Raw genomic sequence first — 27,114 nt, 5'->3', positions numbered from 1 at the left:
CTGTGCTCTTCTTTAAGCGCTAATGAAAAGTAATCCATGTCTAAAGTTTACTTTCAGTCTCTGACAATGCAGTGAAACCAGTCAAACACCTCAGTGCACAAAAGCACAGAGACACTGGGAGAGAGAAATGGAGGACACACACACACACACACACACACACACACACACACACACACACACACTCTCCCTAACCAAACCCTTTAACAGAATGTCACATGATTGTTGGCTGTGTAGCATATTTAAGTTATGCGTGAGTTAAAGTATACTGCTCCCCAGTATTTTAAGATTAAGATTAAAGTGTGCAGTGAATATGACCTCTGCATTTAACCCATCCTTATACACCAGTAGTGAGCACACACAACCAGTAGGCAGCACACCTGTGCCAAGGGGGGCAGTTGGGAGTTAAATGCCTTGCCCAAGGGTGCTTCAACCATGGACATTTTTCCTGCCTGCCAGTCCTGGGAAAAAGAACCAGCAACCTTTCAGTCACAAGCTTGCTGCTCTAACCAGTAGGCCACAGGCTGCCTGAAGAACAGGGAGCCAGCCAGGAGTCAAACCTAGAATCCTCTGATCTGTAGTCAGACGTGTTATCCATTGTGCCACTGGCCCTGTTTGACACTGACACTCTTCTGTGGACCCTGCATTAATGCAATATTACAGGGTAAGCATCTCATATAGACTGTGAACATGGCCCACGAATACTGTAACTGAGTTTAAAAAGCAAAAACCTTTATAAAATGATAAAATGAAACATTCAGAAAATCCAATGTAAGATAGAAGCCAAGACAAGACACAGAACTGATAAAGACCTGAATTTCTGCTTCTCACGCTCTCCATGTCACAGCATGCTGACTCTAGTTTGGAAAAAAATGTAACCCCCCCCCCCCCCCCTTGGGAAAAAGTGGAATTGCACATTACTTTGTATCATAACAATACAACCAAGCCTCTGATTCAGTGTTTTCAAGAAGTTTATTGACAGTGGATGTTTTTGTATATGAATTTAATGAAACACGGTTTTGTGAATAGTAAAAGGTTACAAAATTGTTCATATTCAATACAACACAAATGTATTTTTTTTCAGATATTAAAATGAACTGTCTTTGAGATTCATGACATTCAACAGCCACACGTTTAAATGTATTGCTTTTATATCTGGAGAATAATAAACACTCTTTGGTTATAAGTGACTCAGTCTACTTCAGTTAAAAGCACCGTTAAGAAAATGAACCTACCTATCAATATGCCTCTCGTGTCTGTGTACGCGTGAGTGTGTCTGTGTGTGAGTGTGTGTGTGTGTGTGTGTGTGCGTGCACGGGTGTGTGTGTCTGTAAGAGAGAAAGTGTGTGTTTGTTTATTATCATAGTGTCTCATATAGTGTCTTATACTGACTCAAATGCCGTACACAGAAACATAAAGTGCATTTGGAGTAAAGCGTAAATGACGGAACCGACACAGACAAAAATGGACGTTAGTGTCAGTGTCTCAGAACAAAAGAGAACATTAGAAGCAGCTAAAATTTCATAATATAAAAATACAAAGCAAGTTAAGTTCAAAGCATTTTCAGAATGATTAATGAAGCAGAGGTTTTGAGAGGTTTCTCCTCTCCCCCTAATAACAGATGACACTGAAGAGTTTCTGAATGAAAGGACATCCTGATAATAATAAATATTACACAGGGTGTCTATAGCTTAGTTGTCGAATCTCAAACTTATTTTGCTTTTGAATTTCGACTATGTTTATTTTTCTGTGATAATATGTTGAAAATAATTCTTACTGACTGACACTTGAATAAGTTTGTAAACAAAGGCTAGGGATCGCTCAATGCAGTAGCACTTAGAAGATTGTCAAAAATAAGGTTCCATTTGCCGAAAAAAAACAAACGCTTTAGTGTTCTCCGAGCTTTGCCAAAAAATATGGCAACAATGAACGATGAAACTTCTAAGAATAATTTTAGTTTCGATACATTCTCTCTTTAGCTGCTGTCATGGTTTACTCCCCCTCTCAGTGTGCTCCTCGAGCGTCTGAATGTGTGAAGCTGTAGCTCGTCTCTGTGTGTGATTCTAGGTGGCTCCAGAGGAAGGCGAAAAAACTACGGGAGGGGCGCATTTGATTGGCTGCTCCAACTTTCACATCCCTTTTCATCTGGAACAACATGGGTCAAAGGTCAAGGAAAGAGAATGCACCATAGCCTTCTATCTTTCCTGCTGATGTGAAAATTCCAAATGTACATTTACATGAACAGAAAACTGGTTACAGACCATCTGACTCACTCGCTCATGTACGTCTACATTCGGATGAATAGGATCACCCTCGCCTATGCAAAAACGTATCTATTTTATATTAGTGACTCAATACACTGACTCATACGTGTCCCGGTGTTTTAGTCAGGGACATGCTACTTACCTCTTCATCCTTCATCAAGTCAAACTCATCGCTCATCCTCCTCAGCTGTCGACCGCACTTCTTGGCAGCCCACAGGGCGGGGGGAGCTGAGTAAAGCCGTTGCTTCGTCAGCATGTTGGGGGGGAGAGGGAGAGAATGCATCCGTCTCCGAATCTCCGTGGCTCCTTCATCCACAGAGGCCTGCTCCCCTGCAGACAGAGGCAGAGGAGGAGAATGGTGTACAGGACATGAGAGAGAGAGAGAGAAAGAATTATAGGAAAGAATGGGATAGTTGCTGGCCAATACTGGCAGATTTTCTTCTCTGATTTGGACCTCGTGTCTGTGAGGGTGAACTACCATGCTATTATATATAATGAATGAAATATTTTTGTGACTATTCCTCATGCAAGTGGAATGTAATGTGAACAGAATGTGCTGTGAGTGTTCTGTTTTTTTTCCCCTATAGATTCTTGGCTCCAATTCACCTGCAAATCTGTTCGGTACATTATGACGGCATTGCTTCCTTTTGGGGTTCTGGACTTACCCTTGTCTGCGTTTTCCTCTGAGCCGTCTGATCCACTGTTGGGAATTCTGAGCATATCAGCCATTGTGACATCTGTAAATAGCCATAGCAATGGGTTTTCAGTTGTTTTTTGTTGTCCAAACAACAGGTTTTTTAGTTAGTTTTTTTTTTCTGTTCAGAACTTACTGAACCTGTGTTCACATGTCTCAGGTGGTAAAAACAAATTCAGATTCAAATTCAAATTTTCGTTCACTTTAAGAGACGAAGATAAACCCCAATTACCTGAGCATATCACCAATCCAAGACTATAAACTACTACTCTGAATTTTGTTCTGGGAAAAGAAATACAGTGTGTGACACAGCCTCTAGGTGGTACTTAAAGGACTGGCATAGGATGTTCTGATGAGATAAGATAAGACTTTATTAATCCCCAGGTGGGGAAATTTGGGTGTTAACAGCAGCATAAAGGAGGAAAGACAGGTGAAGAAGTATAGATAAAAAAAAATACAAGATAAAAAATAAAAAAAATACAATACAATAAATATAATATACTATAGTATAAAAAAATAGTCGTGAGCAATATTTTAAGCACAAACAACAACAAAAGAGCACAAGCTGTACATGTAGTGAAAAAGGTGCAAAGAGCCGTGAAGGCTGTGAATAAACGAAAGAGCGGAACAGGTCGGGTGTTTACAGTGAGTACATAAAGTGCACAAGGCAGGATAGGAGCGGTAAACAAATGATCAGGAGATTTAAGTGTTCGAGTGTTAGATATTAGTGTCCAGGGTAGATATATAGATTAAAAAGTAAGGTGACCAGGTGGGGTAGAGTGTTTTTGAGCACTGATTTTGAGCACTTAAGGGATAAGATCAGATTTGGTAAAGAGGAAACCAATACAGTGATACTAGCGAGACTGAGAGACGATAACCCTACAGAAGATCCGTTGCATTTTTATACCCTTCAGCTCAACAGTATATGTTGTCGTTCGTAAAAATAAGGATCCCTGATTTTTATTCCGAGACACACGCTGCGGTGAATAAAGCGGGAGTCAGTGTAAATCAACAGAAAAAAAGAGGAAAAAAAAAAACATTTAACCTGTTTACAATACTACAAAAAATAGTGATATTTATCAAGACATCAGAAATCAGATACTGGCTTCAGCAGGACCTCTTACAATCAATTCACCATAAAGACTCTTCGGGGTTTTTTTTTTTAGCAAAGAGAAAAAACAGTGTGCCACAAGAGAAAATCCACGCTGTCTGAAATCACTCACTACTCACTATGTAGTGCACTATATAGTGAGCTTGCCATTTTGTAATGCTGTCCGAAAGTGTAGTGAGAATTGTTACCATATACAGTGCACTTAAAGTATTCCACAATGCATTGTGAAAAGTAGGGTACTGATGTACCTTTTAAGTGCCCGATCCGTCCCGGCTGCCCGATCAGTTCTGCACATGTGAGTGCTTGCGCAAAAGTCAACTAACCTTAACCTTAACCTTAACCCTAACCCTAACCCTAACCATAGGCGCCTGCATACGCGGAACGGATCGGGCACTTGCACACCCTACATCGATGAACCATGATGCATTGTGGCCTGTCTCGTGAAAGCAGGCAAGTCTTAATAGAACAATCAGATACACATGTTATGGAGTTTGTTTCTACAGAGATAATAATTATGAATATCCGGCGCATAATTACATAGCAGCGTAACATCCAAATAGTGTCTGAAATGTACCAACAGCTGTCTGCCCTTATCCCCTTTTTGAGTGTTCTATGGACCAAACACTATATAGGGAGTAGTGCATGAGTGAATGATTTCGGACACAGCAACAGTGACATAGACGAGAGGCATGCACAGGCGCAGAAAATCAAACACCTGAACTGATTTTGCACATAACTTTCTGCTCTTTTGTTGTTGGCAAAATCTAACTAAATGACAATCCCTGTAAAACAAGTTAAAACTGCTTTTTACTCGCAAAAACTTACAGCAAATCAAGGGTGTCACGCAAAAAACGCAGAACACAATTAAAATGGCGTTGGCTTTCACTTTCATGCAGCTAAGAGGTGAGAAATAAACTTAGAAGTCACTCATTTTGAGTTACTCGTTTGGTGTTATGTCAGGTCCTGTCAGATGCAGTTGTAGCTACAGGACTGATTTCCTCTCCTACAGTCAATAACAGAAGAAGGTTTCTTCATTTTTACCCGAATTCGGTTTTAGCTCCCCTCCGCTTCCTCTCTGTGGTCCTTCGTCTCTGAGGCACGTCCCGCCCAGAGTGCCATCCAGTCACCGTAAAGCCTAGTTTATGCTCGCCGTTGCCGCCCCTTCGGTGGCGGTGCGCTTTGGTGTGGTTTCGGCTGATCGTGCACTTCTCAGTGTTTAACGGGCTGGAGGCAACAGTCTCTGAAGCAGGTCTGTCTTTAGAGGCATCTCTACGGTCGAAAAATTAATTTTTGGACGGACCTCGGTGAGCGGGCACGACTCTCACGGTCCATCATTAGCCTACACATTCTTTAAAAACCTACTGCTGAACTAAACGACAGACCCCTCGCATCGCAACTGTAGCGTACTAAATAACCAGGCTACATAAGGTTACAAACATAAGAGTCATAAGTGGTCTATTTTTTGGAGTGTTTTGTGTGGGGAAAATATAACATTCACTCACTCATTTTCAAAGCCGCTTATCCTAATCAGGGTTGCGGGGATTGCTCGAAAGGCGGGGAAACACCTTTAACAGTGCGCCAGTCCATCGTACGGTGAAAATATAATCTGTGATAATATGTGAAAGAAAGCAGTAACTGTGACTTTACCTGTCACTGCAGAATCAGTATAATCACACCAACACACCGCATCCCTGAAGGAAACAGTTCAGTAACACACATTATATATTATATACATTACATAGAATAACTGTTACTTTTTCCAAGAAGTGCTCCTCTTCTTCACTTTTGCACAACTCAAACACACACGCACAAAATTACTTACAGTTAAGAGAGAATTAGCACTGCCACACAGGTATTTTAAACAGCGCGAGATATCACGAAACACAAACAAATTCAGCTTTGACTCTCCCATGAGTAAATGCATCTTTAATTTAACCATGCGCTCTCTCTCTCTCTCTCTCTCTCCTTCACTAAGAATTGACCTCTTTTCTGTAATTTTCTTTTCGCACACAGGAAAGTAACTCATGTCTGACGTTCTCTTATGTGCGTAAAGAAAATTACAGAAAAGAGGTCAATTCTTAGTGAAGCCCGATAAAATCAGCACAGTCTTTAATACTGAGGTCCTTCTGTGGACCCTAACAGGAGCGCCTGCAAGATTTCATCACAGGGTGCAAACAGAAACATATCTACACACGCGCACGTATACACACATTGAGAGAGAGCTGAGAGAAACCCCCCACAGACTGATTAATGAATAATTAAATCTGGGCTACTTGAAGTTTACCCTCCTTCTCTCAGGCTTCTAACGAATTGAATTGCTTAAGGGAGCGTTTACTCATTTTGAGCATGGCTGCTGTCTACAGCTAACATGAACTAGCTAGCGCAGGACTGTCATTGGTGATCATTTTGAGGGGGGAAGCGGCACATTTGTAAAGATAAAAATGTAATATTCTGAGCATACAGTCAGATTTCCCCCATGCGCGTATTTGCACACAAGAAGCGAATGTTTGACGACACCAACCTCCTTTACGACGGTTTCTAGCGGTGACAACAGACTAGACTTTATTAATCACATAGACTAACTGAAGAGCGTTTAGCCGGAGAAGAAATATGAAGTGGACTTGCCTATGATCTGTGAATATGCCCAAACACTTGGAGGTGGTCACCATGTCATTCCCCGCTCAAAAATCGGGACTCTTATGGTACGCACTGTACGTACAGAACTGTACGTACGAACACTGTAGCTTAGTTTCAAAGCCAAACACTTTAACAAGTGAAACAAATTCTGGATTCACTGAGATACAGCAGCAAGGTAAGACTCAACATGATTAATGATGAAAACATGTATTTATTTATATTCTGCTTGTGTCAGAATGTAATGCCTCTACTTATCTACCCCGTCCTGCTCAAAAAGGAAAACTGCACATTGATTTGTAAAATAACATGAAAAATACAAGAAGGCCTCTGATCATGTGTGTTCATTCAGTTAATTTATGACAGACAGTGTGCACATGATTACAGAAACATATACAGATCAAAAATATAAAATTTTTTTTTTTTTTGTTAAATGCACCATATAAAACAGGTTGCGATGTCAGAGTTCCTCCTGAACAAAACATATATTCACATACACCATCGCATGACAAAGTGTATAACAAGCAGTCAGACTGAGGAACTGAGTATTACTCAGGATAACTTTTTTATGTTACATGACAAACACAGACACACACACACACAAAAAGCAAAAATGCTGAAAATACACTGAGACAATCAAGATCAGAAATGAGCATAATTAACACATCTAAAATTTTAGTCTGAACAATAATCAACAACAATCTTTAAATGAAAGCAATAATCTGGAGGTTGTTCCTGATTGATGGACCTGAGGAACAGTACTCTGAACAGCAAATGTGAGTTTTCATCACTTTCTCTTGGCGTGAGATTAAATGTTAAATGTTTTCGACAGGTATGATGATGAGTGGAGCTGAGTTGTCATATTCACGAATATTGAAAGCACAAGTGCAGAAGAATGGGTAGATTTCCCCCCCCCCCCAAATGAGATGTTAGTGAAAGAGTAGATCATTGACTTGGCCCCCACATCATAAAAGGTGACTGTGCCCTTTTCATAATCCACGAAAATCCCAATTTTTTTTGGTTTGTGCCTCAGGAGCAGGCAGACTGGGTCAGATTCTAAAGCAAAATACTGAGTCCCAGCCCTCAGCATGATAGTCCAGTATCCACTCTCTGGGCTTTCGATAAAGTGCCCATTCCTTTCAGCTGACTCTGTGGCCACTCCTAAAAACCAGTAAGGCTTATCCCCAACCTGCACTTCATAGTAAAATTTCCCTGACTGGAAACCTTCCTTTCCTAAGACACAGTTAAACTTATCAAACCTCATTTTATCTACATTGCTGTGGTTGTCCTCAATTCTCACTTCCTTTCCATCATCAGACAGAATGAGGTCATGATGTGCGGTGTCAGGATCCAGAGTCACATCCACTGTGATAAAAGAAGAAAATTTCCCTTGAAGTGTATTTCATACCAGTTACCTATAGACTGATGAACTTGTTTTTATCACACTCTGTTTAACACTTGCAGTTGCTCTATTCTTCATGAAAGCACTAAACCAGCATACAAACTGAATTTTTCTACTTCTACAGGTAAAGAAACCTTGCTTAATTTGTTATAACAGACAAGAAGAGTATGAATGATCCCCTGCTGCATAAACAGTTTAATAATGGAATTCTTTTATTTCACATTGTGGTACCTAAAGGAATAATGTTTACTTTAAATTGTAACCAATTGCATATTGTTTCAGTGTAGTGCTAGAATCCCACTGGAGTGAGGGGTTTGCATTGCTTATAAGGTTTGCATTGCCTGTCATCTTGGGAGGTTGCAGCATTCTTGCATATGCCAAAACAAGCATTTCAACAGTCTGTGTGCACATGTGTCATATATACTTTGTATTATTTTGTATTATTGTATTATGGGCCTGGTCACTTTGATGTTTCAATTCTGCTGTTTGTGCTATGTGTATCATGGTTAATGTTATGTATTTGCAGACAGTTTGTTTGTGTGTGTGTGTGTGTCTGTGTGTGTGTGTGTCTGTTTGTCAACAACCTTTTAGTTTCTCTCCACTGTAAATGTAAATATAAACCTTCCATGAATTCATGAAGCCTTAAATTCTGTAATTGACTCTCTTCTAAAACACTCTGGTGACTCCATTCACCACATTTCATCTCAGAAGTTTGTTGTAAGATGTTTAGTAAGTGAAGGCAAAAAAAACTAAGCACTTAACTGAACATTAAAGGTAAAGAGAGCCTCACCTGCGTATTCTCTCCTGGTCTCAAATACTGAGAAAAGACAAAGAGGATTTACATTGGGTTTTAGAGGCTGGTTGTTTTGTACTAAAAATGCACTTACAGAAATTTAACAGAGATGTAGATATTATGAAGAGACATGCAAAAATAATCTGTATACTTGTAAACTTGCATTTTATCTTCACATGCAGCTGACACAAGTTGAATTGGTGAAATTATCTAGATGTTTAATATGCTGAAATGCAAAAAAAAAAAAAAGATTGTTCCAGTTACTCACTTTCCTCCAGCATCTTCTTGTCAGACTCTGAAATGATGTGATATTTACCCTCATGCCCTTTCTTCCTTTGAGACTCTGAAAAAAATGACAGTGCGTGTTCAAAACATAGACAGAAAAGTCTGTGTAAAAAATATGCATAGCTCATGCTAATTGTATGTCTGGTTTGTCCCTTTCCTGCTTGTGTCTTTGAAAACTGAATGACTACTTAATTACCCCTACATTTCTTTTTTTAGGTGAGCAGCCTTAAATCTTGATTACTCTTGATTAAATTAACTCTTTGAGATTTCTATTGTCTCTGAGATGTGCATACAATTCATTTCCAGTTGAACTTCTGTGACTTTCAACATAACTTGTGCATTTACAGGGAACACAGAAATGAACATTTACATTCTAGAGTTCACATGAGAAGTACAGAGAGAAACATCAATGTGTCATTAATACTCATGATGTAATTCAAAAGACAAAAAAATACAGAAAAAGTATAACAGTGTACTGTGTCATTTTTCTCTGTTTTCGTTTCTATTATTACAAGCCTTTTCTAATGATATTAGACAGTTAAATTTATGACAGTCTAGGTTACATTTATTAAAATGTTAAAGAAGAAATGAAAATAATGTCACTCTTACTATGAGTCGAAATCTAAGCATTTTCTCTGCATGGATGGGAATTTTGAGAATTGCTAGATTTAGATCTGCCTTGCTTATATAAACAGGTGAATGGATTTGGTGGAAATGAAGTCACAGTGCAGGGTTGAATATTGTATTTAAGATTCTTTGGAACACAGAGGAATTGCTAAAATGCAAATTCATCTGGAACTGCAAAATTCATAGTGGTAAAAAAGCATATTACTCAAACTCTTATTTAAAATACAAACAGATAAAAGATATAACTCTTAGCACAAATTTAAAAATTACCTTTCTTTTTACAATGATGCCACATCATCACAATTAATCCAATGACCAACACCATGACACCAACTATAAGAGCCCACCATGCTTGTTCTGTTTTCACTGAAACAGAAAAATCATATGAAATTGACAGACAAATCCTAAAAACTGAAATGATTTACAGTAGGCTCCAGGAACAAATTCCTAAAACTATTGCAAATATTATCCATGTTTTTCAAATTTAAATTTTAATGTACAGAAACATATGAATGTGTAGCAGACCATGAGAGAATCCCTTTATACTCTATATTAAAAAAAAAGTAATAAAAAAAAAGAAAAAAAAACCCCAATATGAACACAATTATATCTCACTCAGAACTCAGAAAACAGTCTGCATTTATGTGGATTTACTTGTAGTAATATACGGACAATTGTCAACTGTCAGTACAAATATAGGTTATATATGCTGCACTTTTAGCTGCAAACAATAGTTCGTAAATAGCAAATTTCTCAAAGTACCTGGCCGAGGGCCAGATCTGGTCCACGTGACAGTTTAATAGAGGCCCTCATATGTTGATAATTTATTGATTTGACTTTGTTATGAACATGTAAAGCCCTTTGAGACTATAAATAATGATAATGGGCCCTAAATAAACTTATATTCTTCTTCTTGCTGTTGAATCTGGACTGCACATCCATTTTTGATGTCCTGCATTTTTTTGTTGTTGTTAATCATTTATTTTTTTTGTCGGGTTGCAGAATTCAAAATGGGATTTTTATTTCAGATGTGTAATTACTAGAATAGGCTTGTAACCAAGGAACTATCCAACATAAACAACTTGGCTACGATACTGTCACAACCTGCACCGCCATTTTGGACTTTTGGTTTGCCATGTCTTTGTGCTCCTGTTCTTTGTCTGTCTCCGCCCCTCACCTGTTCCTGTTTTGTCTCATTATTACCTTGTTAGTTTCAACCAATCCTGTGTTGCCCTGTTTAGTTTCCACCTCTATTTATGCCCTAGTGTTTTGCCTTGTCTTTGTCTATCGTTGTTTGTGTATTTTGCGCACTGTCATGCTGCACCGTTTTGTTATTGGCTTTCGTTATTAGTTTACACCTGTATTTTGATCTTCATTTTAAGTAAAGTCTTCCGTTTTTGTCACTTCAACCATCGTGTCTTGCACTTGGGTCCTGCACCACACCACCAGCGTGACAGATACATGCACTGCCACCTACCAAAAAAAGGCTGAATAGAATTATGTGGCAGCCCGTTATTGACAGATACACTAGACTGTCCTGTAAAAAAATGCCTTTTTCCAAACCTAAATGAGAAGTTGACCTGGAGCATGGATAGCTTCAAGAAAGGGGAACAACTGATTGTTATTTTTACTGAGTCTGATGCAACCATTATCTGCTTGATCTGCAAGGAGAAAGTAACAGGAAAAAAATCGTAAACAGCTTTACTCTACTAAACGTGCAGAGCAGTATGCTTGGTACAGGGGAAAGCAGTGGGAGAGGGCAGTCACTCAAATTCTGAGAGGTCTGTCCATGCAGAAAAGATAAGACGTGCTTAAATGACTGCATACAGTAAAAATTTCAGATTGGAAAACAAACAGGACGCTTTTTTCTTTCTTTTTCGTAATTGTTCAAGCAGCCCCCGCTGGAGAAGATCAGTTGGGCAGTGTCTGTTCATATGAGTTTAAGTCCCCTGGTTTACAATATTGTAAGTCATTCTATCAAATTGTAAGGTACTGTCTAAGTTAAGACGTATTGTCAGTAAACGTATGACATGTCAAAAGTCAGTGAAAAAAAAAAAAACGACCTTATTCCTAATTTCTTAAGTGTGCAACTAGACTGTGGGAAGTATCTGAAAAATCATTTTAATGTTTTTATGCGCAAATTCAAATACTATCATCAAAAGAAGAAGAAGAAGACAGATATTACTTGCCTGCAATAATAACATCTGTCTTCTTCACGTGATGTTTCAGAATTACTCTGCAGAGGACCCTGTTGGTGTTACTGTCTGGAACAGTGAGACTTCGTTTGACATAGAAGCCCTCTGTCTCTCTGACTGTCTGTGTATCTTCAGCAGGGAGAATTTCCCCATCAGTATTCAACCACAAAACCTCAGGTTGAGGGTTCCAGCCTCGACTTTCACACACCAGACTGAGTCTTCCATCTATACTGTGGCCCTCTTGTTTGATCACTGGGTCTGTTCCAACAGCTGTGACAGTATATTTACAGAAAACAAAAACAGTTTTAATCACAACTAGGCAATTAAGTTGTAATGTATGTTAATATAAAATGGAAAAAATAGTAAATACATTGCATCTTTAATCATCAAGATCTGTACCTTCAGGTTTTAACATATGTCATGATGAATAAATACAGTAAATATTTTATGTCTGAAACAATGATGATTCTCACCTTCAACTTTAATCTGAAGGGTGATTTCATCAAACCAGGAGTCAGAGTATATGAAACATTTGTACTTCCCCTCATCAGAGAGTGTCACGTTGGAGAGTTTTAATGAAGCGTTGCCTTTCTGCAGTTCTTCTTTAAACAGTGTCGTCCTTCCTCTATAAGACTGAGACTGTTGATCATTTCTGTCTTTGTGATCTTTGTACAAATGTACCTTTGAGTCCAGTCTTGTCCACTCCACTGTCATTCCCTCAGCACTGATGTTGGGATTAAGATAACAGGGCAGAACCACATCTTCACCGGCTAGACCAACAAGAGGATCAGCTGGACCAACAACTTCAAACTTTTCTGTTTCTAAGAGGCAAAACACATTTTCATCCTGTCACATTCATGAATTCAATCTTTTGATAACAGAACTATTACACATATTCAGGTTCATGTTTCTTGATTTTGTAAATGTTGTCAGATTTTTGGAAAATGTTCCTGTTTTGCTAACTCGAATCTTTATAGTATCACTAATATTACATGTGTTATGTTTCTGTTCGCTGTACCTTTATACCTCTACAACCAGATAGCTCATAAGACTGGCCTACATGTTTCTCTGGTCATAAAGATACACTGGGATAGAATCATCTAACATCTTCTGCTTGCACATGCAAGCACATAAACATTTAAAAGAAGTTGCATTGACTTTACCTGATTGTGTCAGTGAAGCACAGTGCAAAATCAGTATAATCACACCAGTAGACTTCATCCCTGAAGGAAACATTTCAGTAACACACATTATAGATCATATAAATTACATAGAATAACTGATACTTCACTCCAGGAAGTGGTTTTTCTCTGAGTGTACTGGTGTTGTACAGCTGGTATACTTTCAGTTTAGCACACTGCACACACTCACACACACACACACACACACACACACACACAAATTGATGTCATTCCTAACATTTACATAATCATTTACATAATTTAACACAAAATGGGCAAATATTCACAAAAGATTGGGAGTAAATAATTAGTGATTCTACAACCAAGAATTTGCTATCAAATCTTCACAAGGATCACATCTTTACTGTGTGACTTTCATTCAGTGGAACCTAGACAGCTACCTCCACCAATAGAAACACAAGGATTACTTTGTCAGGATTACTTTTATAGTTCAGGAATATTAAGTTAAACAAGAAAATGTCTTACCAGCTCACTTCAGACTTGTCCAGGAAGTGAAATATGAGGTACTTTTACCAGAGAGGCACAGAAGACTGATCAAGCAAAAGACTGAACAAATTCAGCACTGCGATGGATGTAACTCTCAGTACAACTATAATATTCATAAACAATGCTTTTCAGGTGGTAACAATGTTACATATGACAGTTAGCTTTTCTTGTCACATACACAATCTGCCCACCACCTGTGTTGGCATGACAGTTGCCACTTTCCTCAGGAAGTACCATTGCGCAAAGATGAAGAGTATTCTCATGAGACTTCGAAGCTGAAATCAAAGACCATACACTGTAAAAGCAGTCCTGACAAGCATCTTTAGCTCCGGCTGTATTCCTTCATCTCCACAGAACATCTCATCCCATAATTAGATTATAAATTCATAAGAATGAAGCAATTACCCTGGAAACCAGTTTTTGAGTACCACTTCAGATAAAGAGCCACAAATTAAAATCTAAGGAGCCCCTGCTGGAGTCCAATGGTATATTCACATACACCATGGCATAACAATGTATAACAAGCAGAGGAACTGAGTGTTATTCAGGATGAGGGTTTTGTTATGTTTGATCGCACATATGCACGCACACGCACACGCACACACACACACAGACACAGACACAGACACAGACACAAAAAGAAAAGCTGGTTATAATGTATTGAGACAATCAAGACAGAAATGATCATAATTAACATGTATGAAAAATTTTAATCCGAACAATTAATCAACAGCAGTCATTACAGTCCAACAATAAACAATAAGTGTTGTTTCCGCCTGTTGGACCTGGTGCACAAAACATCACACAGCCAATGTGAGTGTTTTCACCAGTTTCTCATCCCTCATTCCACCACCCTGTGTCTCTCTTTCTCTCTCTCTCTCTCTGTCTCTCTACTTCACTAAGAATTGGTGTAGAACAGTTTTAAAAATAATCATTATGTTTATGTGCTATTTAAACTTTAATGTACAGTATATTACACATAGACTGTAGATGAATGACTGTAACTGTGTGAACGGATAGGAGACAGTAATCCTACTTATGAGGAATTCACAAATTTAAGATTAAGTCTGAGATTAGCATTTGTGACGTTTCACATTTCATCTGATCCTCTTTACACCATTTTATATAACAGAATTTTCACAAATTAATAAGATTTTGTACCGATAATCAGATTATTCTCTCTGTTAGTCTCTGTTAGCATCATGCTAATGGGATGCACACCAAATGTATGGTCACATTTTATGTAATTTTGGATTTGTTTTTATTTTCGGGAATGTTGTTTCTATGAGAGGAATATTCTAATCTGAGCCATAATGGTCAGTTATTACCCCGTGGCAAAACTAAGGCTTTTTAATAATATACTTGGAGCATCTCAGTGTTGCCAGTAGGAGGCAGAGTGGCGCGTTGCTTCTCCCCCGGACTCTCTTAGTGAGAGGATTCGTTGTTGCTTCCTCAGTTTGATGATTGAGGCGGCACCGAATAGGAACACGTCACCTTTCTCATTCTTTCTCCTGTTTTTACAGGTTTGTAAAGTTTTAAAACGTGGGTCACTATGTACACTACATACGCATGTTTAACATTTAAATGTAATATTTAAATAAAATGTTTGGTCGATTTTGTAAGGGTAAATAACATGGTCATAGGGCTTTGCGAACAAGCAGGGCAAAATACTTTTTTCTGTTATGTTGTGCGTGACTTAAGAAGAATGTACTAGAATCACACCTCCAATCCACTCACAATGAGGACAATATTCAACACTGATTTATTCGTATGAGTAAAATACATCTCATAAAATGTCCCATGACACATATTAAGCTACACACCACTACTTTAGATACTTTTATTATTTGCCTTTTGAATAAGGTTAAATAGGAGAACATGTAAAAACCTAGAAACTGTACATTTAATGGTAATGTTTTTCTTTTAGGTAGTTGTAAACTAAATGGAAACACTAGCTCAGTTAATGGACTGAATGAAGATTCATAAATACAGAAAAACACTAATTAAACTTGGGGTTATTTTAATGGTAAATGGAGAAATGGAAAATTGTTTTATTTGAATGCTGGTGAACTTGTAACTAGTGTATGTGTAGTGTATTTTGCTTTATTTTTGGTATTATGGGTTTCTGTATTTATAAAATTTGCATCTTGTGAAATAAAAGCTTGCTGAGTGAAGCGGCACTGAATACACCTGTCGCCTTTCTCATTCCTTCTCCTGTTTTTACAGGATCTCAGCCTGAGACCCATAACACTAACAACACATCACCAGATGTTAACAATCAGACCAAGAGAGACGTTCAAAATGAACAAAATTTTGACAAATTCATCAGACTTCATTCTAGTCATTCATAAGACTATCTTCTGTTGGTTTCTGTTAGCATCACGCTAATAACATGTCACAAGACGTTCACAGTCAGCAAAGACTGAGAAACTAATTTTATTCACCATGCTCTCATAATAGACAAAATCCTCTTCACCACTGTGCGTATTCAGAGATGATCCTACTACTGGAGAAAGAGGGAAAATGACAAGGCTTTGTTTACTTTACATTCATCAACTCTTATTCTTCACTTTTTAAATGGAGCAAGAATCATTTAGCAGTTTACATGTTCAATACAGACTGGACTCAGCTGACAATGCAAATTTGATCATTATTAATTTGACTGCTATTTGGTTATTATTATTACCACCTATTTAAAAATAAACCCTCTGACAATTAAAACCAGTAAACACAGAGGAAGAAGGATCTCTCTTGCTGGTAACAAGCTAAAGATCCTTTGTGTGATAAAATGTTAAACTAAATGCTTTTAACAGGATGTGACGATCAGTGGAGCTGGGTTATCATGCTCATGAATTTTGAAAGCAAATGTGCAGAGGAATGGGTAGACTTTCTTCCTCCAGCGGTGCATCAGTGAAAAAGGAAATAATTGACTCGGATGTCACATCATAAAGGGTGACTGTGTTTCTTCGTAATCCACAAAAATCCCAATCTCCCGCATCTTCTATCTTCTATGCTTGTGCCCTGAACCTGTTTTGAGGTTGAACCAAGATGGGGTAATTTCCCCTGCTGAAGATACAAAGACAGTCAGAGAGACACAGACAAGAGTGATACCAGCAGGCTGTTCTTCCAATTAACACTAAGAGAACAAGTGAAGTATATAGATATTATTATAGGCAAGTAATATCTGTCCTCTTATTTTTTTTTTTTGGTGATTTCATTCACTTAGTGTTTAAACTTGCACATAAAAACATTAAAATTAATGATTGTGCACATATTTCTCATGTTCTGATTCCCAAGTAAGTCTGAGATATCTTGAATGCTGAGAATCTTGCCTTGTTTTGTGTTCTTGTATGTATGGCCTGCCCTTAAAAGAAAAGAAAAGAAAAGAAACTGCATATGCATTCAGTTTTACCTCTACCAAATCATGACACCAGGAATTGAAAAAATGTTGTGCAGGTCAGATTTCATGAGGAATTATAGACACGTGAGGGATTCTGTCAAACTTGAGCTCTATTAAATGGTATTTTCTGATGCCTGCCATAAACTGAGCAAAACGTGCAGTAAGTATTAACTATAACTTTTTTTATATGATTTTTCTTCTTTTAGGTGACTCAGTGCACAAATGGTGGGCTCTGACAGTTGGGCTAATAGTGTTGGTCATCGGATTAATTGTGATGATGCGGTATCCTTGGAAAAGGAAAGTGTTGTGAAGTGTGTAAGGACTGTGTGGTTCACAGGAAGTGTGTGGCCGCTATGGCGCATCCAGTTAGAATGCGACACAAGATGTTTCTTTAATGGGTTTTATTTAAATACAAATGGAGGTACAGAGGAGGTGTAAATGGGTGGTATGTATACAATCACTGTGTATACAAAGCTGTGAATTGGGGGTGTAGGTATTACTGTGTTTCTGTGTATGGTGCTTTATGTGTGATCTTTGTATATGTGTTCCTTGTGTGTGTGTGTATGTTTGTGTGTGGTTTATGTATGATGCCTTGTGTGATCCCTTTATGGTGCGTTGTGTGTGTGTGATCTATGTATGTGTGTTGTGTTCTTTGTACATGTGTTCCTTGTGTGTGGTTTATGTATGACGCTTTGTGTGATCCCTTTATGGTGCATTGTGTGTGTGTGTGATCTATGTATGTGTGTTGTGTTCTTTGTACATGTGTTCCTTGTGTGTGGTTTATGAATGATGCTTTGTGTGATCCCTTTTATGGTGCGTTGTGTGGTTACAAAGAATTGATGAAAGCAGAATACAACAGTACTCCGTGATGAAAACCACAGCAGTTTCTCCGAAAGTGTACGCGCAATCACAGTCTCCCCACAAGTCTTCTCCCTTTGAATCTCGCGCCGACAAAGACGGCAACTTTGCGGCAGTATTTATGGAGACTCGTGCGACTGTGATTGGCGCATCTCATGGGGAGGGACAACCAATAGCGGGTGACTGCTTGCACTATTGGTTGCTGCTGGAAACAGGAGGCGTTACTCAAAAGTCCTTTGTTATAGAAAGGTAATCTTTACATTTGTGTCAAAATATTGTCACAGTTACCTGCTACCACCCATCCGAAGTCCATAAATAATCGGTATGAAATACATTTCAAGAAGGTTTTTGTCACGCTGGTAGTGTGGGGCAGGACCCAAGTGCAGGACACGAAGATTGTAGTGACAAAAAGGGGACTTTACTTACAAACTGAGGATCAAAATACACGTGCAAACTGGAACAAAACCAATAACAAAAAGGTGCAGCGAAACAGTGTGGAAACTAACACAAACAACGATAGACAAGAGACAGGGGAAACACAAGGGCTTAAATACAAGAAGAAAACTAAACAGGGCAAACATGATTGGATAAAATTAACAAGGGTGGGGGGGCACACAGAGGGATGACCGAAGGCCGAGCAGGTGGGGGGTTGGCTGGAACAGACACTGGAGCGGACTTTCCAAAACGGGCACAGGAACGGGAACGGAGCAGACTCTTCAAAACAGCCTCGACGTCGGCTAAGGAGCTGAGTTGGGTCGGGGACAGGGCCTTGGGAACAGGACAGGACAGGACAGAACGTCAGCTAGGGAGCTGAGCAGGGCCGGGAAAGCGGCATCGGGAACAAGACAGCGTAACCTCCACGGCGCGCTGGGCAGCGCAACCTCCATGGCGCCTTCGGAGCCACTGTTTGAGGAAGATGCTTCTTTGGGATCCAGGGGGACAGAGACAGGAGACCCAGGAGCGGACACAGCCCCAAAGATGCTTGGACCCAGCACCACAGTCCGTGTGGTGCCTGGGTCTAGGGCTGGGAGCCCCCCCCCAAAAAAATTTCCCCCCCGGGTTAGGGGCTGGAGAACCTACCGAGAGAGGGAGCCCCGCCGCACCCAGGTCAGGAGCCGAAGCCGTCTCTGCCCTGAGGACTGAAGCGTCCTGCTGGGTCCTTGATGGGTCTATCGTTGTTTGTGATCAAATACACACTGCGTCGCTGCACCTTTTTGTTATCGGTTTTGTTCCAGTTTGCACGTGTATTTTGATCCTCAGTTTGTAAGTAAAGTCCTCCTTTTGTCACTACAATCTTCGTGTCGTGCGCATGGGTCCTGCACCACACTACCAGCATGACAGTTTTCTACATTTTATACAGTGGTTGTGACTCTGGATCCACTGGCTTCCGGTAGCAGCCCGCATCCAGTTCAAGACACTGGTGCTGGCCTACCAGGCCACAAGAGGCTCTGCCCCATCATACCTTCAGTCTCTTATAACTCCTTATATCCCCGCTAGAACCCTCCGCTCTACCACCTCTGGTCAACTGATGGTCCCCTCACTTTGGGAACCCGGCAGCCGTTCTTCCTGACCACGCCTCTTCTCTGCCATTGCTCCGCGGTGCAGGAATGACCTCCCTCACTCAGTTAGGACTGCGGAATCTCTTGCCATCTTCCGCAGGAAACTGAAAACCCACCTCTTGAGAACCCACCTGTCCCCCACTGCCTAACCTCCCTTTCTTTATCTATCTATCTATCTATCTATCTATATATATATATATATATATATATATATATACTTACCTTGTCTTGTGTTTGTGTTTGTCATTCACTGTCAAAGAATTCCAGGAGGGTACTACAAAGAGTAAATTAATGTACAGCCTTATTGTGATCTCTGTTGATGAGGTAATAGGATCTGACTGATGCACTTACTGTGAGTCACTTTGGCTAAAAGCGTCTGCGAAATACCAAATTGTAAATTGTAATTGTAATCCTAACACGGCACATCATGACCTCATTCTGTCTGATGACGGAAAAGAAGTGAGAATCAGAGATGGGAGAGGACAGAGAACTGAGGACAACCACAGCAATACAGACCCAAAGAAGTTTGATAAGTCTCACTGTGTCTTAGGAAAGGAGGGTTTCCAGTCAGAGAAATTTTACTATGAGGTACAGGTCAGGGATAAGTCTTAATAATTTTTAGGAGTGTCCAGAGAGTCAGCTGACAGGGACGGGTACTTCACTGAAAACCCAGAGAGTGGACACTGGATTATGAGGCTGAATGCTGGGAGTCAGTATTTTGCTTTAGAATCTAACCCAGTTTACCTGGCCCTGAATCAATCTACCAAGTCTTTTGCAACTGTGGTCTCAAAACTGGTAAATCTGACAAGTCAGATCCACTGATCATCATACCTGTTAAAAACATTTAACATTTAATCTCACAAAAGCTCCTTTGCTTGTTATCAGTAAGAGAGATCTTTCTTCCCCTGTCTTTACCGGTTCTGATTGTCACAAGGTTTATTTGTAAAGAAGTAGTAATAGTAATGCCATAAATAGTGACCAAATTAAAAACAATCAAATTTGCATTGCCAGCCGAGTCCTGCCTGTATTGAACATGTAAACTGCTAAGTGATTCTTGTTTAAACAGTGAAGAATAAGAGTTCAGTAAATAAAGTCTTGTCATTTTCCCTCTTTCTCCAGTAGTGAGATCATCTCTGAATATACACAGTGATGAAGAGGGTTTTGTCTGTGATGAGAACATGATTGATAAAACTAGTTTCTCAGTCTTTGCTGACTGTGAACACCTTGTGACATGTTGTTAGCATGATGCCACAGAAACCAATAGGACATAATCTTATGAATCACTGGAAAGAAATCTTACGAATTTGTCAAAATTTTGTACACTTTGCTCAAAATTACATAAAGAGAATCAGACATTTATATCGCATTTTGAGAAAAGCATCCCTTTTTTTTTATTTGTTCTTTATATGTTCTCTACCTTTTATGTTCATGTGCAGATCGTCTGCCATAAATAAACTGAATGAACACACATGACCATAGGCTTTGTTGTATTTTTCATGTCATTGTATAGAATGAAATGTGCAATTTCCTCATTTGGCCAGGAGGGGGAGGCAAAGTAGAGGCAGTATACTGATGATAGCAGAACAGTAAAGGCTTGTTTTTATTATAAACAATTCCTGCTCATGCCTTGCCTCGGCATCTCAGTAAATCCAGAATATGATTCACCTGGAAGAAGGTTTGGCTTTTAAACTTAGCTACGATATTCTCATGCCATGTTCACAGTCTGTTTGAGATTGCTGACACTGTAATATTACACTACTGCAGGGTCCACAAAACTACATCAGTGTAAAAGACTGGGTAACAGCACACTTTGTCTCATGCATAACTTAAATATAGCATTCAGTATGCTATCATATGACCTTCAGTCAAATAGGCATGTGTGTGTGTGTGTGTGTGAGTATATGTGTGTATATGTCCATTTCTCTTTTCCCTTTTTCTGGCTGTGTATTTGTGTGCTGAGGAGTCTGACTGGTTTCTCTCCATTGTCAGAGCCTGGAAGTGAACTTTAAACAGTCATCTAACACAAACACTGGGTACTAGAGCACTATACACAGTTCCTCAATCTGACTGCTTGTTATATATTATTATGCCATGGTGTGTGTGAATATACCACTGGACTCCAGCAGGGCCTCCTCTATTAAAATAAAATAGATTTTAATTTGTGGCTTTTTACCTCAAATGGTATTCAGAGACTATTACCTAAGTAACTGCTTTATTCTCGAGAAGAACGAGATATTCTGTAGGGATGAATGAATAAAGCTAGCGTAAAAGATGCATATCAGAATAGCTTTTATTAGGCCTATAGTTTAGTTTCGGTTTTCTTCAAGTCTCACAAGGTGTTTGGTTTCAGTTTTCAAGTCTTCATCTTTGTAAAGCAATAGTACTGAAGAAAGTGGAAACTATTGTGTCTAATTGTGTGAGTGATAAGGTGATAAGAAAAGCTAACTAACCTAACATCATTACCACCTAAGGACTATTATTTATGATTTACATAGCTGTACTGAGTGTTACATCCATCTCTGTGGTGAATTTGTTCAGTCTTTTGCTGATCAGTCTTCTACGCCTCTGTGGTAAAGGTACTTCATATTTCACTTCCTGGACAAGCTTGGAGTAAGATGATTTCTATAGCTGGTAAGACATTTTCTTGTTTAACTTAATAATCCTAAACTTTACAAGTAATCTTGGCAATTTAATCCTTGTGTTTCTATTGGTGGAGGAAGCTGTCTAGGCTCCACTGCATGAAAGTCAGACAATAAAAATGTGAACCTTGTGAAGATTTGGTAGCAAATATTAGGTTGCATAATAACATATTACTTACTCCTAATGTGATGTCAATGTTTGTCCATTTAGTATTAAATTATGTGAATGTTACAAAAGGAAATTTGTGTGTGGGTCTTTGTGAGTGTGTGCGTGCGTGCGTGTGTGCGCGTGTGTGTGTGCGTGTGCATGTTTTTGAGATGTGCAAAAGTAAATGAAGACCAGCACACCCAGAAGAAAACCACTTCCTGAAGAGAGAAGTTTCAGTTATTCTATGTAATTTATATGATATATAATGTGTATTACTGAACTGTCTCCATCAGGTATGAAGTGTGTTGGTGTGATTATACTGGTTCTACACTGTGCTATGGGGACACAGTCAGGTAAAGTCCATACAACTTCATTTAAGAAGTGCTAGATACTAACTGCCTGAGTATGAGATACTTTCATTTGTGATGGCAACTGCTACCTGCTATTACAGATTGCATGACCTACTGAATATCTGTATATAGGTTATATAGTGCCAGGTATGGGGAAAAAAAGACCGGCCCTCAAAAGACCAGCTCACTGTAAAAATTCACAAACATCCCAATGGCCAGTTTGCGTCTGCATAACGATCATCTATGGACTGACAAGATGTCCGTGAAGATTTTCAGTCATCCAGGTCATGCTTATCCAAGAAGGGTTAAGTCAAGGGCAACTGGACTTGGTTCTAGATACTTGAAGATGTTTCACCTCTCATCCAAGTGGCCTCTTCAGTTCTGACTGACCTTGACTTAACCCTTCTTGGACATGGACTGACAAGCTTGTTTTTCAAGTTCTGTTTAAAACACACATTTATTCTATTCTTTATTGAAGCATCAAATCCAGAGACCGTGAGGCACACAACCTATACTCAAGCAAGAATTTTCTTCCTGTATCAAAGGCCATATACCTGATGTCATGGCTTGAGGCAAAAGACTGTGAACTGGGTGAACGAAACCTGTGATTAGCATGTGAATACAAGTTCATGTGTTCACACTGAATTCTCTATAAGACAGAGATGGGGACTCGAGTTTGCGACTTGGACTCGAGTTGCACTTAATTCGCACACACAGGGACTTGTGACTTGACTTGAGACTCGACTTGGACTCGAGCTGTGGGACTCGTGAACAATTATTATTTTACTTTTTATTATTTTTTATGACATTAAGGAAATATCTGACGAGCTGGATGTCATTCCCTCCCTTATTATCATACATAACTTTACGCATGCACACACCCACAGATGACTGTGAACTGGAGCAACAGAGCTCTAACCATGGCAAGCACACCTGCAGCTGCTCTGACATTTGTGATAACCTTTGGCTATAATGCCCTCATATAAGGCCCAAACAAAAGAATGGCTAAATGCAAGGTATGCGGTATCAAAATAAATGATACTGGATTGACCGCATCAAAATTTATAAGGCACTTCAAAATGCAGCCAGATATGTCAGTCAGTCACTTGGTAATGTGAGAGACAAGTTAACGTTAGCACCTGTGCACGTTAGCAAACATGTTAGCTCAGCATAAGCTATCTCACGTTAGCTTTTTACTAGCTTTGTAGCTAAGGGAGGTTAACTTGATTAGATTGCTGTTCACTGAATATTTTGAAAAGATGAGTGAATGTTTGTTTGCTTGCCATACTTGTTTGCATAGGATGTTAGATCTGCCATAACTGTAAAAATGGTCGGGTAACTTAATCAACTTAGATGAACAACACCATGTATCATGTGTGTGCAGAGCTAAAAAAATAACAAAAATGTTGCAAAATACAGTCATTAACTTTTTAAAGGAAAGCTTTGATGGTGTTTTCTTTTTAATATTGCATTGCAATAACCTGTTTTGAGTGATAATATACCAAACAACTAATCAGTGCTGATATTGTATGCTAATAGATAAAGGAGTGATGATAATACAGTACATGCTTTGAATTCCTTAAGTATAGCAATGCAATGTTCTAAGCAGACCGACTGGCATGCAGCAGATGATAGAATGCTCATTGCAACCAAAAGAGTCTTAAGACTTGACTTGGACTTGACTTCACTTGGGACAATTTAAAAGGTGTTGCTCTACCAAGCGCAGGCATTCGCCATTTCTAATCTAAAAGGTTGCTGCTAATTGCTCATTCAGTAAAATCACATTGTGAAGAGAGAAAATGTAGTATTGCACATTTAAAGTAAGTAAATACTCACCGGTGTGTTTTCTTCTTCTCTGAATTTCTGAAAACAGGCAAAGAGCATTTGCATTAGGCTCAGTGTACTTTGTCCATAATGAAGTTTTTAGGTTTTTAAGGTTGGCTGTTTTGTATTAAAACCTTTAGTTATAGAAATTTCATAGAATTATATTATTCTTATAGTAGAATTATATTCTTCTAATGATAGGATAAAATTGTATTTTTACAAGTCTTTTGTAATGACATTAGACAGTTAACATTACAACATTATACAATTATGAGGAATTGTTCAAATGTGCAATCAGTGGAAATTGCGAGATTTTAATGGCACAAAAGCATATTTCAGCTTTCATTCAAATGCTGTTGGATGAAAGCATAAATTTTGAAATAAAGGTAAAATTTACCTTTTGCTTTATGATTACAACAAAGCAGCACAATAAATACAATAGCTGAAGCTATAGTCACAATTATAACAACCCACCATTCAACCGGTTTAACTGAAACAGAGAAGTCATGATATTGACAGAATATCACCAAAAATCCTAAACATTAAACTGACTTAACAGTGTGGATTAAAAACATAGACCCAACGCTTCTGCAAATGTTACATATGTTTTCCACTCTTTACTATGTAAAAAGACTATTAATGTGCTTCTCTTAGTCAATGAGTATATTAATGATTTAGAGAAAATCTTTTTACATCCTCTGTTGAAGACCAATAGTGAAAAAGGAAAGAGAGAAAGAAAGAAAGAAGATTAACTTGCCTGGTATAATAATATCTTTCTGTTTCATGTGATTTCTCAGTTTTACTCTGCAGATGGACCTGTTGGTGTCACTGTTTGAAACAGTGAAATGTCGTTTGACATAGAAACCCTCTGTCTCTCTTATTGTCTCTGTATCTACAGCAGTGAGGATTTCCCCATCATCTTAGTTTCACCACAAAACCTCAGGTTCAGGGTTCCAGCCTCTGGTTTCACACACCAGACTGAGTCTTTCATCTCTACTGTTGCTCTCCTGTTTGATCACTGGGTTTGTTCCAGTAGCTTTCATGTTTACAGAGAACAAAAACAACAAAGAAAAAAAGTCTTACTCACAACTAAATTTAAACATATGTCAAATTGGTAAAAACCATAAACATATTATGCCTGACATAGTAGTTCTCATTAGAATGATGGTTCTCTTCTAGACCCATTATTGCCTGCTTCACCTCCAGAGCCTCCTGATCGCCCAGTTCCATCCCTGCTGCTCTGCCTCCTGGCCACCTGGTTCCTGATGCCATTGCCCCGAACACTACTCCTCCGGCTCTGGACCAGTCAGTGCCTGTTCCGTCTTGAGAGCCTCCTGATGCTCCAGATCTCGCCTCGAATACTCCTCCTCCAGCTTTGGATCCACCGTTACCCACTCCACCTCCAGAACCACCTGTCCCCCTGGACCCGCCATTGGCTGCTCGTCCTCTAGAGCCTCCAGATCATCTAGTCCTGACTCTTGCTCTGCCTATGGATTGCCCAGCACTTTCCTGATCCCTGGTGTCAGTCGGTGTCCTCCCTGATTTTCCTCGACCACCTCTAGTGTCTTTCGGTGTCCTCCCTGTGTCTCCTGGTCTACAGCTAATGTCTGGTGTTTTCCCCAAGTCTCCCGATCTTTGTTCCCCTGTTTCTCTGGTGTTGGTGCTGTTGGTACTGTGATACCAATCCCCGGTCCCTCTCTGTCTCCATTCTGTCCCCTTTTCGTTGATCCCATTTACTCCCTCTAGTGTCAAGTCTGTGTTCTGTTTCCCTGTCTCTCTTGTCTCCCCCCTCTTTTGGTCAGTTTTGGTTCAGCCCTGTTTAGTCCTTTGATTTAGTCATTGGTAACACCTGTTTTCAGTTAGTTTGCCTTGTTCTGTTCGGTTTAAATATTCCTTGGTCTCCCCTGTTGTTTAGTTCTGGCATTGTTTGGAGTTTATCCATGTCATGTTGATTTCTTTTTCTGCCATGGTCCTGAATCTGTGTTTCTGTAAGTCTTTGTAACTCTTTGTGTTAAGTTAACTTTAAATAAAGAAGACACTGATCTGCATTTGAATCCAGTCTCTTAACAAATGTGACAAAGAGACTCTGACATAACTCTCAGTAAAACTAGGTGACTCATAAACAGCGGTTATCTGGTGGTAACAATGTGACATAGGTCAGTCAGCTTTTCTTGTCACAAACACAATTACCCCACTGACCGTGCTCCTAACTGTATAATTGTACAGCTATGCTATGTAGTAGTTCCCACCTAGGCTAGTGGACTATGAGGAAATACCATTACCACACAAAGACTTTTCCTCAGAAGAGTTGAAGAAAACCGGAAAAAAAATAAAAGACCAAATAAAAGCAATTCTCATGTACGTCTTCTGTTCTAGCTCTGTTCCTCCATTTCCACAGAATATCTCATCCCTTTATTATATTAGAAATGGATAAGAATGAAGATCAGTGGATACCTTGAATATCATTTGGCCAGACTACTGAGGGTATTCAAAATGAAGCTTGGTCTAAAATACAAGAGCATTTTTGTCAATTACAGCAGTGTCAGCATCATCCTGGGCTGCTTTACTACTACTGTGTTTCTCATTACCTGGCACCAGTGCACTTAATATGGACAAAATGTACAACTAACTTTTAATTTAAAAAAT

General features: G+C 39.2%; 2 protein-coding genes across 2 annotated transcripts in view; both read right to left on the bottom strand.

Annotated features, from left to right (window-relative positions):
* Positions 1 to 25,740, bottom strand: part of LOC115816256 (butyrophilin subfamily 1 member A1-like) — a 29,467-nt gene extending 3,727 nt beyond the window's left edge. The window contains exons 1-9 of the mRNA XM_030779222.1: positions 25,650 to 25,740; positions 20,090 to 20,114; positions 11,997 to 12,199; positions 9,164 to 9,238; positions 8,893 to 8,919; positions 7,771 to 8,065; positions 5,108 to 5,335; positions 4,892 to 4,962; positions 2,404 to 2,591 (exon numbers count right to left, since the gene is read on the bottom strand). Of these exons, the coding sequence (XP_030635082.1) occupies positions 2,404 to 2,591; positions 4,892 to 4,962; positions 5,108 to 5,335; positions 7,771 to 8,065; positions 8,893 to 8,919; positions 9,164 to 9,238; positions 11,997 to 12,199; positions 20,090 to 20,114; positions 25,650 to 25,740 (1,203 nt within the window). The remainder of the gene's footprint in view (positions 1 to 2,403; positions 2,592 to 4,891; positions 4,963 to 5,107; positions 5,336 to 7,770; positions 8,066 to 8,892; positions 8,920 to 9,163; positions 9,239 to 11,996; positions 12,200 to 20,089; positions 20,115 to 25,649) is intronic.
* On the bottom strand, positions 1,503 to 5,171 carry badb (BCL2 associated agonist of cell death b). The gene is made up of 4 exons (XM_030780279.1): positions 5,108 to 5,171; positions 2,927 to 2,998; positions 2,404 to 2,591; positions 1,503 to 2,142 (listed from the first exon to the last, which is right to left on the bottom strand). The coding sequence occupies exons 2-4, from the start codon at positions 2,988 to 2,990 to the stop codon at positions 2,002 to 2,004; spliced, it is 393 nt and encodes a 130-aa protein (XP_030636139.1). The 5' UTR covers positions 2,991 to 2,998; positions 5,108 to 5,171; the 3' UTR covers positions 1,503 to 2,001.
* Positions 25,741 to 27,114: the final 1,374 nt, after the last annotated feature.

This window comes from Chanos chanos, chromosome 7 (assembly GCF_902362185.1).
Source record: "Chanos chanos chromosome 7, fChaCha1.1, whole genome shotgun sequence".
Classification (NCBI taxonomy): Eukaryota; Metazoa; Chordata; class Actinopteri; order Gonorynchiformes; family Chanidae; genus Chanos; species Chanos chanos.
This window is presented reverse-complemented; position numbering and strand designations above follow the sequence as displayed.